Source organism: Poecile atricapillus, chromosome 10 (assembly GCF_030490865.1).
Source record: "Poecile atricapillus isolate bPoeAtr1 chromosome 10, bPoeAtr1.hap1, whole genome shotgun sequence".
Taxonomy (NCBI): domain Eukaryota; kingdom Metazoa; phylum Chordata; class Aves; order Passeriformes; family Paridae; genus Poecile; species Poecile atricapillus.
In genome coordinates this window covers 11,162,457-11,177,670 of record NC_081258.1, presented here as the reverse complement: position 1 = coordinate 11,177,670, position 15,214 = coordinate 11,162,457, and the positions used below count along the sequence as shown (strand labels likewise).

Genomic DNA, 15,214 nt, shown 5'->3' with positions numbered 1-15,214 from the left:
AGAGAGAGAGCTGGCCAGAGGCACACTCCTCGGGGCTGCGGGGAGCAGGAAGCAAACGGAAGGTACCTTCAGTTCTTTCTCCCGCTCCCCTGCTCTCCTCTTCATGGTGCCGCCTTAGCCGTCCGCCCGGAGCGGAGCAGCACCGCGGGAACCCCGCACAGCTCCCGCCGGCAGCGGCAGGAGCGCGGCTCCGCGGGCCGTGCGCGGCCCCGCCCCGAACTCCAAGTCCCGGCAGGCCCATGGCGGCCCGGAAGGGGAAGGGCCCGGTCAACAGCGGCAGCTGCTCACGGAGCGCTGAGCGGAGCGTGGGACCGGCGGGGGCCGTGAGTACGGGGGAGCTTCTCCTCCTCTGGGCACGGCGCGGGAGCTGCCCGGGGCTGTGGCACCGTGTCCTAGAGCGGGCGGTTCCCGGCCGGAGAGGCGAGGAGCGGGCCTGGAGGGTCCCGCGCTGCGGGCGGCGGTTCCAGACCCGAGAGAATCCTCGCTCGGTGCCTGTGGGAAAAGGCTGGGAGCCGCAGCGTTTGGTTAAAAGTAGCCGTGTAGGCCTGTGGTTTGTACCTGGAAAAACTGCTGGGCTGAAGCGGGAGCTCAGCTCCTGTGCCCGAGGGCGGGACAGCCCGGGCAGTGTAGGCGTTCCTTCATGAGGCAAACGCTGCTTTCCCTGCGACCCTGCCTCTTCCAGCCCTGCCAGTCACCGCCAGGACTGGCGCGGCTGAATCAAAACTGGGAAGCTTTGTGAAACGTGTTGAAGGCAAGATACGGTTGTTCTGTGTTGAAGTGGGACTTATAGGTCTGAGAGATGTTTCTCTCCTCAGGCAACAGCAGAATGTTGTGATCCCGTTTCCTAATATCTTCCATATCTTCTGGGTTTTTTTCCTGTCCACCTCCCAAAACACACAGGGCTGCAACACATGATATTTGAAAGATGATATGTGTGTATTTCTACCAGGCAATAAATGATATTATTTTAGGTTACAAGACCAATAAAGTGCAAACATACATATTTTAAGGACTCAATAGAGGGAGAACGTAGGCTGGAAATACATTGTGATAAGCTAAGATAGGTGGGTGGTCTCTCCCACTTCCTTTTTAAAATTCCCTCTAGAAGTGAACTGGAGTAGGATTTTGTAATAAAAGGATCAGTTTCTTTAACTTTAGTAGTTATATCGAAAATTCTTGCTTATACCTAACTTGAAGTTCTTATACATTAATCCCAGAGATGGGGTGAATATTCCTCTCTTTGTACATTAGGTTCTTTTCTCTAGTTTTGAGGAACAATCTGTGCTGAAGTGATTGTAGGGTATCCTTTCTTGGAAATAAAGCCTGCTTTAAGGTTTTGACATTGAGGAGGGTATGTGGATCTGTCCAGATGCAAATACAAATTTATATCTCTCTCACTTTGTTGTGCTTTCTTTTAGGAAATGCTGCACTTTTTAAAGTACTATAACTTTTGTAGCAGTGTTGCTGTACAGTTTTGTAAGATGTAATCACTTTGGAAATGCTTTCAAAAGTAATATGGAATGTCACGGACATATCTCATACGCTTTTAGAAATAACGCTGGAACTGGACCGCAAGGAAAAGTAATTTCGCTTAAGTGTTTGTGATTGACACTGAGATAATATTCAATGAGGAATTGTAACATATGTAACACGTGCTTTGATGTTTAAAGTGTCCTCTCTCAAAGCAGCAGCATAACTGGTGGCTATTAGTGATTATTAAAGACATGGATATGTTACTAATCAGGCAACTAAGTTGCCAGGCCAAATTCTAAATCTGTAATTATATTGGGCCTCCTTAAAACCAGGAGGCATGCTTGTACTATTTCTGTCTAAAATCACTGTATCTGATAAAACCAATTAATATGGTTATTTTTCTTAATTTTCTTTTTCTGTGGCCCAGGACAGAAAAAAGCCGAATGCTTAATTTTTGACGCTTTATTATGCAAATGAAACAATTCTTCCATTTTCTTTTGAAAATTTCACCTTCTAAGTTTTCAGGACAGTTTTAGATTTGAAGTTGCTTTATTTTGTCACTTCAAGTCATGTCATGTTGCCAGTAAAAACTGGCTTTGTGTGCATGTCTGCTATATTAGTTTGCTTACAGCTCAGGTATTTCTGTGGTTTTGCTGCAGCCAATAATGGATTACGACTGACAAGAGCTGTTTATTTGAGTGACAAGCGTGTGTTGTTTTGTCTCTGTTTTTAAATGAGTAGATTTTTCTCATACTGAAAATAACAGGTAGCTATCCATAGTAAAGTTTCTTTAGCAAATAGTGAAAACCAGTAACGTTTGTCTGTGCCTGTTCTGGAGTTTTTGAAGCCTGATTTTGATAGATCACAAACATTGTGAAATCATGCTGATAAAATACTTGTTTAGCGTGATGTCTCTTGAAACTTGCCCAGAAAAAGCCTTTGTCATTTTTGATTTGTGAAAGCAAGGACAACCACATTCTTGAAAGACGTATAATAGTAGCATCTCCTTGCTACCATCATGAACCAAATTTAGATGATGCTCTGGAGGTAAAATGTTTCCATTTCCCTTTGATCTCAGTTGCTGTAGCCATACTGGTGCAGCGACATATAATAGTAACCACAATAATGAACCTAGACCTGAGTGAAGCTGACTGCAGACAGCTAATTTAACAATTACAAAAAAGTTTTGAGGATTTTGTAAGAGCAATGCAAAAAGAGCTGAGGATAGAAAGGAGCTGGATAGCAGTGGGTATTGTATTTGTCATTGGTTGCCAGTTATGCCATTAGCTGAGTGGTGTGGACATCAACATCACAGAGTAGTATTCTCTGTCACTGACAACACTGAAACTGCAACCATATTGCAAGTCTACAACTGTAGTTCAGTTCACTTCAATGGTCATGATAAGGAAACATTTTTTCCACATGGAAGAAAAATGTGTTCCTGTTTATTCATAAACAGTGAAGTCTGGAAATAATATTTTATCATAAATTTTAGTGATTAAAAAAAAAAAAGATTAAAAGCAAGACTGACTTGTTGGGAACTAAATTTCCATTAATCCTTTTTGTTTCTTTAGAACAAAGCCATAAGGAGACTTATTTATGATGGAAGAAAGAGTTTAGGCGGCACTTTTGATTATGGTCAAATGAACAGATATTCATGGGATGTCTGTTGATTGTACCATGTTGCTTCTGCCCTCTGATGCAAGTCTCTAGTAGCATCACTGTTAATTTCACAATGCTCTCCTAGATGGTTTTGGATTGACTAAGGATTTATATAATCTGAAGAGTATAACAATGGTTTTGGGGGTAAGACTGTCAAAAGGACTTCATGTCTCTCCTTTTCCTATTGTTTCAGCATTACTTGATTCTGTGACCAACATGTAATTTTCTGCACCGGAAAACAAGAAAGAAACAGCAGTTGTTGACAAGTATGTTCATATATTACACCAAAATAAATGTCGCACTTTTTCACATTAATACTTTCCTAATCTCACTTTGTCATGTAACTAAGCTTTCTGTTGCCACAAGATAGAATCATGTTCAGATTTATGAGAATCATTCATAGGAGACTCTCTGTCTTTAAAAGTCATTTTTTATATGACAATGATTGAAAGAAGGCTAAGTGAACGTCAGGCAGCCCTGGAATGACTTCATAACCCTCAGCACCCGTTTCAAAGAATTCCGGTCAAAACATGGAAGATGGCGTTACTCATCTACCAGTCGATGCCTTAAGCTTTTACGTCTCTTAAAATTAAATAACAATTTAAAAAAATCCAACTGAACAAAAAACCTGCAGGTCCCCTTCCCACATCCACTTGGAAATACAGCCGTAGCCCAAAGATCCCTGAAAACAGCAGAACTAGAACGTCAGAAAGCTAATTGTACATATATTAAATGGAATTTAAGCTATTGTACATCCTTGTGAATGGATTAAAACTGGCATAAAATTAAACTGGGGAGTTTAAGAGTTTAGATTGTCCTCTGTACAATCTAGTTGAGATAGGAGCATTCAGAAATCTCATTTCAGTGAATCTGCCATAACTTTTGCCTTCATTTCATATGGTGTATTGTTCGTTCTAGTCTCAGTTTAAATAACAGATGAAGAGGAATTTCATTTGAATTTTGTTATCCCTAGATAAGCCATGCCTGCTGCAGCTGATGTAACTGCGGGGGACCTGCCTGTAAGACATACAGGTCTAACTCCAGCTGGAATTGAAGGATTACAAGGTTTGTACCAGCTGTTATTTATTACAGCTACAGACTTTGATCAGTGGCTTCTTTAGTTTCTTTCTAAAAATGTTTCTGATGTTGCCACTCACAAAATTAAGTTCAAATACCAGTCAAAATCTGGGTTAAATTGTGAAAGATTCTGTGACCCATTCTATGTTCAAGTTGCTTGTTATAAGAGGGGAGTGTCTGTGAGATGCTAAAAACTGGAAATGTCATTGAGCTGTAACATTCATCCTTCCAAAAGAAACGAGGACTTTCTTGCTGAATTGAGGACAAGGCCAGATCCATTTGACTACATGGGAACTAAAAGTATTATGCAATTGTGCTATGTTACTCTGCTGCTATTAGAATGGAACAACTGGGCTTAGTCTTGTACTTGAGTAAATTTACTGAATTATGAGTTAACATTTTCAAGCTTCAGGATAATATGTTAACTTTGGAACAGCTTAGAAAGAATCCCTTTGGTGATGCTTATTTTTAGATAGTATCTTTGGCAGAACCTGGTTACTTGGTAAACTGTTACCTTTGTGTTGTATGTAAACAGGTTGCTGTATCATTTTAATTGCTTTTGTTTTTAAATCTGTAAGAGGAAGGAAAAAGGAAGTGATTAAAATGACAATAAATCCAAAACAAATAACAAACTCATGTGAGTGTAAAATATAAAATTACTTGAGAAATTGTGGGGAATTCAGTATTTCAAAATGAGTTTTGACTTTGAGCTATATATGTTGTTGGATGTATTGAAGGTAGTTTAAAGTTGTCTTGGTTTTGGGTAGAATCATCAACTGCACAGAATATAAAAGCTCAACAAGCTAGGTAACAAATCAGTCAAGAGGAACTGGAGGACAGATTTCTTCATGTATATGATGGTCACATCTTACTCAAGCAGCATGCAAATGAGCAGGAGGAGAAAACTAAAAGGTATGGGGGTTAATACTTTTATTTTAGCTTACAGTAATACTTTTTCCCTTTAAAACATCAATAAATTAAAAATTATTTCTCTCAGAGTACTTTTTAAAGCAATAGCAAAAATTACTCTTTGGAATTAATTTTTTTGTTTCTGGTTACATCTGTGTATGTATGTCTTTGTGGTGGACTGTATTAGATCTCCAACAGTGCTGTCTGTTGCTTTGGAGCTGGTTTGGAGATATGCTGTCAGAGTGTTCTGGGAACTGGAGAAGAGGCTGTAGAAGCCTAATAATTCATCAGGAATTTCATTCTAGAACCAAAAGTGTCTATACAGTGAGATTCCACCCCTATTATTAAATTTGGTGCTATGTTGGCACACCAGTATGGGTCAGCAGAGCTGTTCATGGTATTACTGCATTGCAAGAGGGCTGATTAATCCAAAAGCACTGTGACTCTGTGCTCACATTGTGCTGTACTTAATAAAGTCACACTGCATCCAAGTAAGGTGTGGTCAGAAGCTAACAGATTCATAAAAGGGCAGCTGAAAATATTGCTTCTGTAGATGGGACTATGTCATAACTTTTTTAAGTCCAAAGCATTCTTTCCTTTTGATTCAGCATTCAGTGAATCAGGAACAAATTGGCCAGCATGACATAACTTCCATTTTTTCTGTCAGACTGTTGTCAAATCCAAGATGGTGGAACAAGTGAATTCTTTGCTTAATCCACAGGGCATTTCCTGTGTTTCTGTTAGATGCTTACCAAATGCACTCATAATCCATTTAAGTAGAATTACACAGAATGTCTAAATTGGAATACCTGAATTAATACTTTATGGCACAGAAAATAAAAAATATGGTGTTTGCCAGAGAAAAAACTTAACTCCTCAAGTCAAATTTCTTTTCCAGCATTCCTCGCCAAAACCCTTTTAATTAGAAGTTTGGAATGGATTTGCAGGAGAGCATTGAAAAAACTCCACGTAAACAAAAAACCTGCTTACAGGCAAGTAACATTCTGTGACATCCTGAAGTTATTAGGGATTTTTTTTTTGTTTCACTTTTGTTCTTTTAAGTAGAAGCTTCTGTCCACAAGTATACAAAAAATAAAACAACCCCCTTAAACAAATGAAGTGTGTCCTTATTTTCAGTTTTCTTTCTGGGCCTTCAAAAATAGATTTCCTGTAAACTAGATACAGGTCTCAAAGATGTGCAATCTACTTTGTAAAGTCTTGAACTTGTCTCTTTCATCAAAGCCACCTTTTCTTTCTTTTTATGCCAAGTTTTTTTCATTCACTTCTGGGTATATTTTCTGTTCATGCATTTTGCATCACCCCCATGTGCCCTCTCTGCCTTTTGTTCTAGCTTACCAATGTTTATCAAAACTAAGGGAAATCAAAAGTACAACACTTGAGATACCAAAATCAAAATTTGTATACTTCTAAAGACAGGTGACAACCATACCCTTAACCTCTGTATCTAATTATATTCTGCAGCTAACCATTCCTTCTCCAAAACACACTGGAAATATTTGCCAAGTATAAAATTGAGTATGGTAATGAGAACTGTTATGTCTCTTTTTCCAGAGTACCTTCTTAAATATCTCCACTTACGTATTTTAGCCACTTACGACAAGAAATATATATTTAAATCCCAAAATACTAGAAATTGTATATAATTGGAATGTTGCATATTATTAGCATTCTTTTAATAATTGAATGTTCTGTGGAATTGTAGCTTTTATAGTTTGCCCCACCACATCCCAAATCTGTAACTTTACTTAACAGCATGCCGCGGTTCCTACATAAGGTCATGCGTTAAAAATTACATTTAGGCACCATATGGAGTAAATATGTGTCCTCCCTTTACTAACCTTAAATGATAAGCCTTAGGAAACTGTTATTTGTCAGTGCTATAAAGCAGATTGCTGCACAGTGGTTTCAATTATCTTCAAAGAGTTCTTCACAGGCAGTAATAGTTATATCAAAACCTGAAATTTATTATTCAGGTTCTATGCTGAAGTCTTCACAGTGATTATGTTCCTTTCAACAGAATGCTTTTTATGCTGACTTTTCACATTCTTTTTCATCTTTTTTATTATTTTCCCCCGAATGACCACCAAGTTAATACAGCTTGTAAATGATAAAAAAAAAAGTCTGAACAGGTTGGTGGCGGCCCCAAGTGGCTGGGTCAGGCCTGGAGCTGGAAGAAAGGATTGAGCATTGACAAGAAAAAGTTCATGAGTTTGAGAAACAAAATGAGAGCCTCCCCAGAAAACTCCTTTCAGCTGACCAGCAGCTCCACATTCCAGGCCATAGAGCTTGTCTATACAGCTGTGTTCAATCTTTTATTAGCAGTGGTCTCAGAAAAGTGAGCAGCGGCTGCTGCTATGTCAAGGCACATGAGGAAAGGTATAATTCACATTTATTAAAAACAATGGTTTATATCAGTATTCCTAATAATTGCTTTGCTGTAGGAAGTCCATGCTCTTTTTTTGTTCATCAGTGGGCAATAATAGTACCTGGAAGCAGAAAGATTGTTCTTTCCCCTTGTTCTTGTATTTATTTATAGCAGTCATGATAACTTGCTTGCCTTTGAAGTCCTTATTATGAGAATCCACAGTAGTTGGGGTTAAAGAAAAGTACAGATTTGAGAAGACAGTAGCTATCAGGCAAGTTTTCTAATAGTTAAAATCATTGGACTTCCTTAGTATAACTTCTCTACATGTTAAAGGGTTATAAAAGTAGTATATGAAAAAGTTTAGTGTTTTCATGTTATAACAAAATTTCACATCTGTAGTTTGTTTGCACATGTTTTTCCTTTTTTAATTTCAAGGTTTGTTCTAGTCTCTTGATACATGTGTGCACAGCACTGCAGACTTGAAAAATCTATCACACGTGTGGACTTTGAAAAGCAAATACTACAATGCAGCCATCTATAATGGTGCTTTTTACTGTCGAGACTTACTGCTTAAGGCAGTCTCCCTCTCAGTCCTTCACTTACTGTACTCACATTTGGAAATCACACTTTAAAACTTTCATGTTTTCATAGAAACATTTGTAGAAGTAGTTGTACTCAGTTAACCTATACACTGAACGGATAATGTTTTTAAAAAAGCCCAACAAACAGCTACAACCCTGATTCAAACCTGAGTCAGCAGAATTGTCTCCTTAACTTCCAGGAGGTATGGGTTAGGCTAGTGGCCAGTTACACCCTCACATCAGTCTTCATTTTTATTACATTGATTCAGGTATATGAGAACAGCAACAATTCTCATGTTTTTAGACAGATGAAAGAACGTGTTTGTCTCTACCAATTTGCCTCTCTAATTTATATGTAGTTTTGACATTTTCAATTTTCAATTCACCTATGTTTTTACTCTTCATATCATTAATTGGGAAGTCTTATTCCTGAAATCAGTTTGTTTGGTTTTTATCTTACCACTGTAAAACACAGGGTAGAAATATAGTAAATGTACTCAGGTCCAGTGCTACCATATAGAAGAGGGCAACTGGACAACTTTGTTCTGGGAATAGAGATCAAATGTTGATATGACAGAATGGGAGGATTTAACTTGGCATAAAAACAGATCCAGATCTAAGATGTCATATGCAGAACTAGAACCATATTAAGGCAAAGATTCTTAAACTGAAGAAAATGTGAGTAATTAAAAAAAAAAAAAAAAAAAGGAAGAGTTGTCCATAGAAGGTCCAGCTCAGATAACAATGTTCAGGAATTTTGAAGATGTTTTAGTGTACCTGTCTGCTTTGTCCAAACCAGAGGGGATTCTGATAATCTGAAGCTTTGAATATGCAATTTCTTAATCATATTTTCCTAAAGTGAAGACTTTCTAGAAATCTGGTAACCAGTACTCAGAACTTTAACACAGTAGTATTGTCTTCCGTAAGGTCAGCAAATACTTGAATACTTTCTACAATATTCATTAAGCATAGACTAGCTCATGTTTTTGTCTTGCATATGTCCTTGTCCTGCCCTTTTGATCAATGATGATAAACCCAACTGACTGGTGTTGGGTATGTGTCCTCTTTTTTAAAGAACTCAACTCTTAGATTGCTCAGTCAAACCTTGAGTCTGAATCTCAAATCATTTTTAGACAGAAAAGACATGCAGGACACTTATGCAAAAATAAAATTCCTGGAAAAATTCAGGAGAGCTTAGCTGTCTCTAGGATATGAAGAGACAAAAAAAATCCACAAAGAATAAATATACCTTACTGTATCTGCATTGTGTTTGGCTGCTTTAAAAATACCATAACCAATTGATCCAAAACATCTTCCATGTAATTTTTGCAAAATTTTAGGTAATTTTAGCAAGCAATTTAATGTTCATTTCTACCCATGAATAATTTGGAATCTAGAAATAGTAGAAAACTATTGGCCTTATAGAAGGATAGAGTGGCAAATGAGGTGTAGCTGTGCGGTGCAGCAAAGTCAGGCAGACATGCATGCAGAATGTGTTCATAATAAAGCCTCTATTAGTTAAAACTTTTTTCTTCTCTTTTTTACTTTTTAAAAAAAAATACATGAAATACTCTACAGCTTTGCATGTATTTTCCCCTTTTTAACTGTTTCAATTCCAGACTGTTACCTTTAGTTGTAGTAAGGATCTAATATGGCATGATCCTGCAGTTCTTACTCGTTTGATTTCAGTGGAAGTTCTCTTTGGATGAAAAATATATCGTCAGTTCTTTAACGGCCTTTCAAGGGAGGGACCCCGTTATTATGTGTGAGCATTCTTTTGTGCATCAGTGGTGCTACATAAATAATACATCATAATGTTTGTTATTAAATTATTCACAGCCATAAGTCTCCCCTATTCAGAATTTCCTTTATATAGTTTAAATAGGTTAAAGAAGTTGTGATAAATAATTTCTTAGTCTGTGCCTACAGTGAATTCAGAAAATATTTAAAATATTTTTTCATTATTTGAAAGTAATCTGTTTTGAAGAACTTCTCTGCTTCATTTTTGTATAAACACTCTTTTTCAAGTACAGCAGACAGAAACTGAAGATAACATCTAAATTCAATGTCAACTACTATATTTATGTGAAAACTTTTAAGGAGTTTGAAAGTAAAGATGCACTTCAAATTCAGCTAAAAAAAATCGTTAAATAAAGCTAGGTTCTAAAAGGTAGTGCAGATATTTATTTATGTTTATCAAATTACTTGTATTCAGACCATGTTGCTTGACCTAAGTTACTGTGAGTTAAGTTCTGAAAGTATTTCATTTATAGTCTATTTCTAGTTTGAAATCTGATAGAGGATACGTTAGTCTTTGAGAGTTGCTGTGTTTATCTAAAAATACTAGGACATAAGTTTGAAAAATGTCCACCAGTACACATGTAGAATAGTGTGTGTTCTATAATTTTGCCACCAGAACACTTCATGGAAGATTCTTAATTCCCATGTTTTCCAAGTCATGTATTTTTTATGCTGCATGAACAGAGCCAGAACTTAAAGGCATACATGAACATTATATTTAGGAGACTTTCATTAGTTTACTTTCTTGGGAGTCATGTAACTGCTATCTAGAACAGTCTATGAGTTGTTTTATTGCACAAATAATCTTACAGGTTCTGTGTAATTCTTATTTTTAATCTTTGTATCATCAAAGAGGAAACTTTCAATTGTGGAATACTGGAGAAAAACATGGACATTTGGGTGACCAATGAGGTCATCTTAGTTCATATTTGTAGCTTAAGTCTTCGAAATTTTGTATTATCAACAGCTTTTTCTTGTGTTTTATAAGAAAACACATGGCTGTCATCCTGCGACGTAACCACGTAAAGACAATGTTGAAATTCTTTAGGTGCCGAAAGGACTGGGCTCCCACCAATCTCTTTGCTGTAGCACCGTTTGATGTCAGCCTGCTGTTAGATTACTGCCAACCTTTAGGAAAACATTCTTTATTTTGCTACATGTTTAAGAAGTTCTTGTGATTGAAAGAATTGTAGTTACCAAATAGAGAAGCAGCCACAGTTAATCATTAGTCCATCATCAGTAAGGAAGGGATGTACTGGTTATCCTATATCCATAAAAAATCCAGTAATATTTTAAAGCTGCCTTGGCGTATTCACTGCAGTTTCTGTCTGACACAAGAGTTGCATAAGAGAGCTGAGTCCACATGCAGCACTCCTTGGGTTGATTATTGTAATGTGGCTGCAGTCAATGTTTTTTCCCATATTTAATTGGAGTTTGTTTGGGGATTCTTTCAGGAATGTATAAATTTACCCTAAGAGTTAAACTTGGCCTATGGATTATTAGACTAAACACATTTTAATACAAAATTTGTCTACAATTAGCTTGACTGTTCATAATTAAAAGATGGCCAAAACCACAGCCTTGTGATTTGATGTCTATGGTACACAGTGTGCAAGGTAAAACATTAATTCTAAATAAGATCATTTGCCAAGCAGGTATCTTCATATTACTTAATAACTCATAGTATTTTCCAAAAATATTTTTAAAGCCATCCCAGACTTCATTTGTGAAACAGTTATTTGCATGTTTTTGCTTTTTTTTGTATGTGTTTTGTTTAGTTGATTTTTTAATGAAAAAAGTTTATTTGCTTGTCAGTTTTTAATTCCTTTGGCATTTTTTGCTGCATTGTGACTCTGGATTTAAATCTATTAGCTGTGTTACTTAACTCAATTAGATGTATGTAGATCTGTCAGATAGTACTACACGTTCACATTCTGTTCTCTGCTTGGGACTCTGTGTCTTGGCCATTGGTGTATTTGTGCTTGAGAACAATTAGCCAAAAAGCCTGTTGCTTATTTTGCCAGAGGGCAAGTGACCCTGAGAAGTTTGGTGGTGATCTGTATTTTACTTGCTTGGTTTTCCAGTTTTGAATATGAATGGGTAAAGTTTTTGAGCCACTAATCCAGTTAATACAATAGTCAGGACTCCTTTAAGAGTAGTCTCAGTATTGTATCCATGTCTTGCTCATATGGAAACAAAGACGAGATGCAAGGGATGTGGTTTAATTAGACCTCAATTTTATTAGCTTAGCCATCTGGGATTTACTGGCATAAATTTGTACAGTGGAGGTCAAGATCCTTTCTTTAATCATTTCCTTCTGGTGTAAGTTGCTATCAGTGCCCCATTCCCACACAGCTGGTCCCCAGCCTGTTATTGAGAATCAACTCTATATGCTTTTAATCCAAATGATAAGAGGTCTGGAAAAGAGATTGTCTCTTTGGTGTACTTCAGACATTAACCCCAAAAATAATTCTTAGCTTTTTGAGGAGTCACTTTCTCCTAACTTCATTTTCCATTTCAGACTTTTAAAGCCAGCACAAAGATGAGGTTTAAAGGAGGGATAGAGTTCATGTTCCTTATTTCTGCAGTTGTGGTAGAAGGCATAGAACTAAATCAGTTTGCCCATTAGTTCGTGTTATTGCCTCCAAAGGGATATTAGTTCCATTTCTTATTCTAATTTCTGTTCAGCCCTACCTCCATTTGTCCAGGTTCTGTGGCAATTTTTTTTTTTCTTACTTTTTGGGCACTAAAGAAAATATCTCTTGGGCTATCTCAGTACAAGTTTAGCCTTATACATTACTTAGAGGGAAATATTTAAGTGAAAAATACTAGATAATTTCTATTACATCTGTATGTAACCCCTAATATAAGTAATATCAGAATACCTGGGCAGATGTTCAGGGAGCAGACTATACCTACCTGGGAAAGAGAAGCCTGTTTAGATCATCATTTTGTATTCTACTGGTTTGTGACTTCATTTCTGGAAAAATGATCCCTCCCAACAGAGTCTTCCTCAATTAACTGTGCCTTGCCCACAAAATCTGAAAAGATCTCATTGTTCAACAGCAAGCTCTTTTTCATATACCTGGATTCAATGGACATTTCTTAGGCATATTTTATCTAAATAAATAAAGAAGTTGTGATCAATGTAATGCACTAATAAGTAATTAATTGCACATGGTTTCTCTAGCTCTTACAATTGCAAGCATTGAAATTATCCAAATAAAAAGTAATTTTTCACTTCTGAATTTGAATAATTTGCTCCATAATATTAGTATCTAAAACCTGTTTAAATCAAATGCTGTTTCATTCACTGTTGAAAAAATAGTTAATGTTGACTGTCAGAAGCTATGGAGTTTACATCTGTACATCATAAATTTCACTATCATCTGCTCCTTTTTCTACTTAAAAAGAAAAAAAACAACAAAACCCTGCTTAAAAAAGAAAGGGAAAAAAGGGGTCTTTGAAGGCATCATACCCTTTTGTTTGATGTGTGGAACAAGATTAATAAAAACGTGCCACTACATTAGCTTTTAAATAGCTAGCATGAGACAGTGCTGCTGTCTATACTCACCACAATTTTAATGTATGTAGATAACATATTTTAGACACATGATAATTTTAGCATTGAGTTAGGCCTATTTCTTGGGGAAGATCTCAGATTTGTGACTGTTTGTCTTTTGTGTAAGGATAATTAACTGGGCAATGCCAAAACACTGTGGCATTTGATATTTTGAAGAGTAAAAGGAAAATATTTCATGTACTCAGCTGAGTTACAGATGTGTAAGCTTTGTAGTCCATTCTCTTGCTCCAGCGTGGCATTGTGACAGTATGTCCAATATGTCTAAAACTGATAAATATTGGGAGAGAAAACACCTTTTCAAATGTTAAGGATTTATTTGACTTTATAATAATTTATATTAATACAAATTATCTTCAGATCTTGTAATCTTAAAATTATATCTACATAGATATTATTTTCATGTAAATAAGACACACCTGCAGCATGTTTGAGTACAAGCCTTCAGGTGTTACAAGTTGCTAAGACCCTTTTATTAGCAGAATTTTATATGTTTAAACTATAAGAGGAAATTCCATAAAATGATATTCTGCTGCCACCAAGTAATACTTCAGAGGTGGAAAAGTGAATGGAGAACAAATAATCTCTTGAAGTATAGTATGGAGGCTTTTTTCTATCATGTCCTGTTTTATACAATAATCAAAGGTGTTGATGCATTGTTTAAAGCTGCTGTATCATCATGTTTATTTACCTACATTCTGTAATGTGAATTGTAGAAGAAGAAATCAATTTGGGCATTACACAGTAAATCTCACAAATTTTTGGAATTGAAAAAGCTATTGTAGAAAGCTGATTTGCAAAAAGAGTTCAACTTCTCAAAATAAAACTGATATGAATTCATTTTGTATTTTTAAGCTCATGATTTATTTATTTTTAAATTTGAAGACTAAATATTTGGAACAGTGTGGAAATTATCAAGGTCTGTAAATGGCTGGTTGAGAAAAGCGATGCTCTTTCAGCAGTGGAAGGCAAATGTCTCCAGTTTCAAGAGATATTTGGAATTTAGTCAGTACATTTCTCTACTCTCATCACATAAGCTGATGTAAATGTGAAAAAAAATATACACAGTTCATGATTTTGAGTCAATACTGAGTACATGAAAATATGCCACTTATTACACTTCTCTCAAGGTGTTTCAAATGGAGGAAGGATTTTTAGACTTAAATTTTGGGTTTTTTTTCAGAAGAGTCTAGGAGGTATTAGTGCTTTTATCTGCAAAGTCATCCCAGGCAGACTGGGAAGAATTAACTCAGTTGTTTGGCTACTGAAAGAGACTCCTGATGATTTAAAGAGAGCTTTGACTTAAATATACTAATTTACCAAAAACAGAGGTAAATGTTTTTTACCAGACCCCCGTAGCTTTATTAGTCTTTGATAAAGTTAGGGAGGTTTGGCTGTTTTGTTCTCAAATTCAGTTTTAACTTGTGTTCTTATGTTCATGGAAATTATTTTAGAGGGCTACTATAAATAATAATTTTCTTTATAAAAAGAAAAGTTTTATGAAAATATCATCAGAACATACAATTACATGGTAGATTCTCTGTAGGTTTTAGTTATACACCTTTTGCCTGCTTTTTTCCATATGTATTTGAAGAACTGCATGTGCATGTGGAAATGGTATGACTGGCAGCTTGGAAATGGGAGAGTTCCTGTAAGTAAGGGAATCCTTACTGCAGTAGAGCTCTGTAGCATATCCTAGCCTTATGAGCTGGAAGCACCAGGTATCCCTGTAAACTCTTACTGCTT

General features: G+C 36.4%; 1 protein-coding gene and 1 long non-coding RNA gene across 12 annotated transcripts in view; one reads left to right on the top strand and one right to left on the bottom strand.

The window, feature by feature from the left end:
- FTO (FTO alpha-ketoglutarate dependent dioxygenase) overlaps positions 1 to 223 on the bottom strand; it is a 227,547-nt gene extending 227,324 nt beyond the window's left edge. For 7 of the 8 annotated variants that reach the window (XM_058845637.1, XM_058845641.1, XM_058845638.1 and 4 more), the window contains exon 1: positions 67 to 223. In XM_058845637.1, coding sequence (XP_058701620.1) covers positions 67 to 105 — 39 coding nt within the window. In that variant the 5' untranslated portion in view covers positions 106 to 223. The remainder of the gene's footprint in view (positions 1 to 66) is intronic. The other variant, XM_058845644.1, reaches the window with a different exon arrangement.
- Positions 224 to 1,590: 1,367 nt separating this feature from the next.
- The window catches only part of LOC131582443 (uncharacterized), a 48,987-nt gene continuing 35,363 nt past the window's right edge, over positions 1,591 to 15,214 (top strand). For 3 of the 4 annotated variants that reach the window (XR_009278344.1, XR_009278342.1, XR_009278343.1), the window contains exons 1-2: positions 1,591 to 3,401; positions 4,109 to 4,200. This is a non-coding gene — a long non-coding RNA (uncharacterized LOC131582443). Of the gene's footprint in view, positions 3,402 to 4,108; positions 4,201 to 4,979; positions 5,125 to 6,019; positions 6,218 to 15,214 lie in introns of those variants that run through there. The other variant, XR_009278341.1, reaches the window with a different exon arrangement.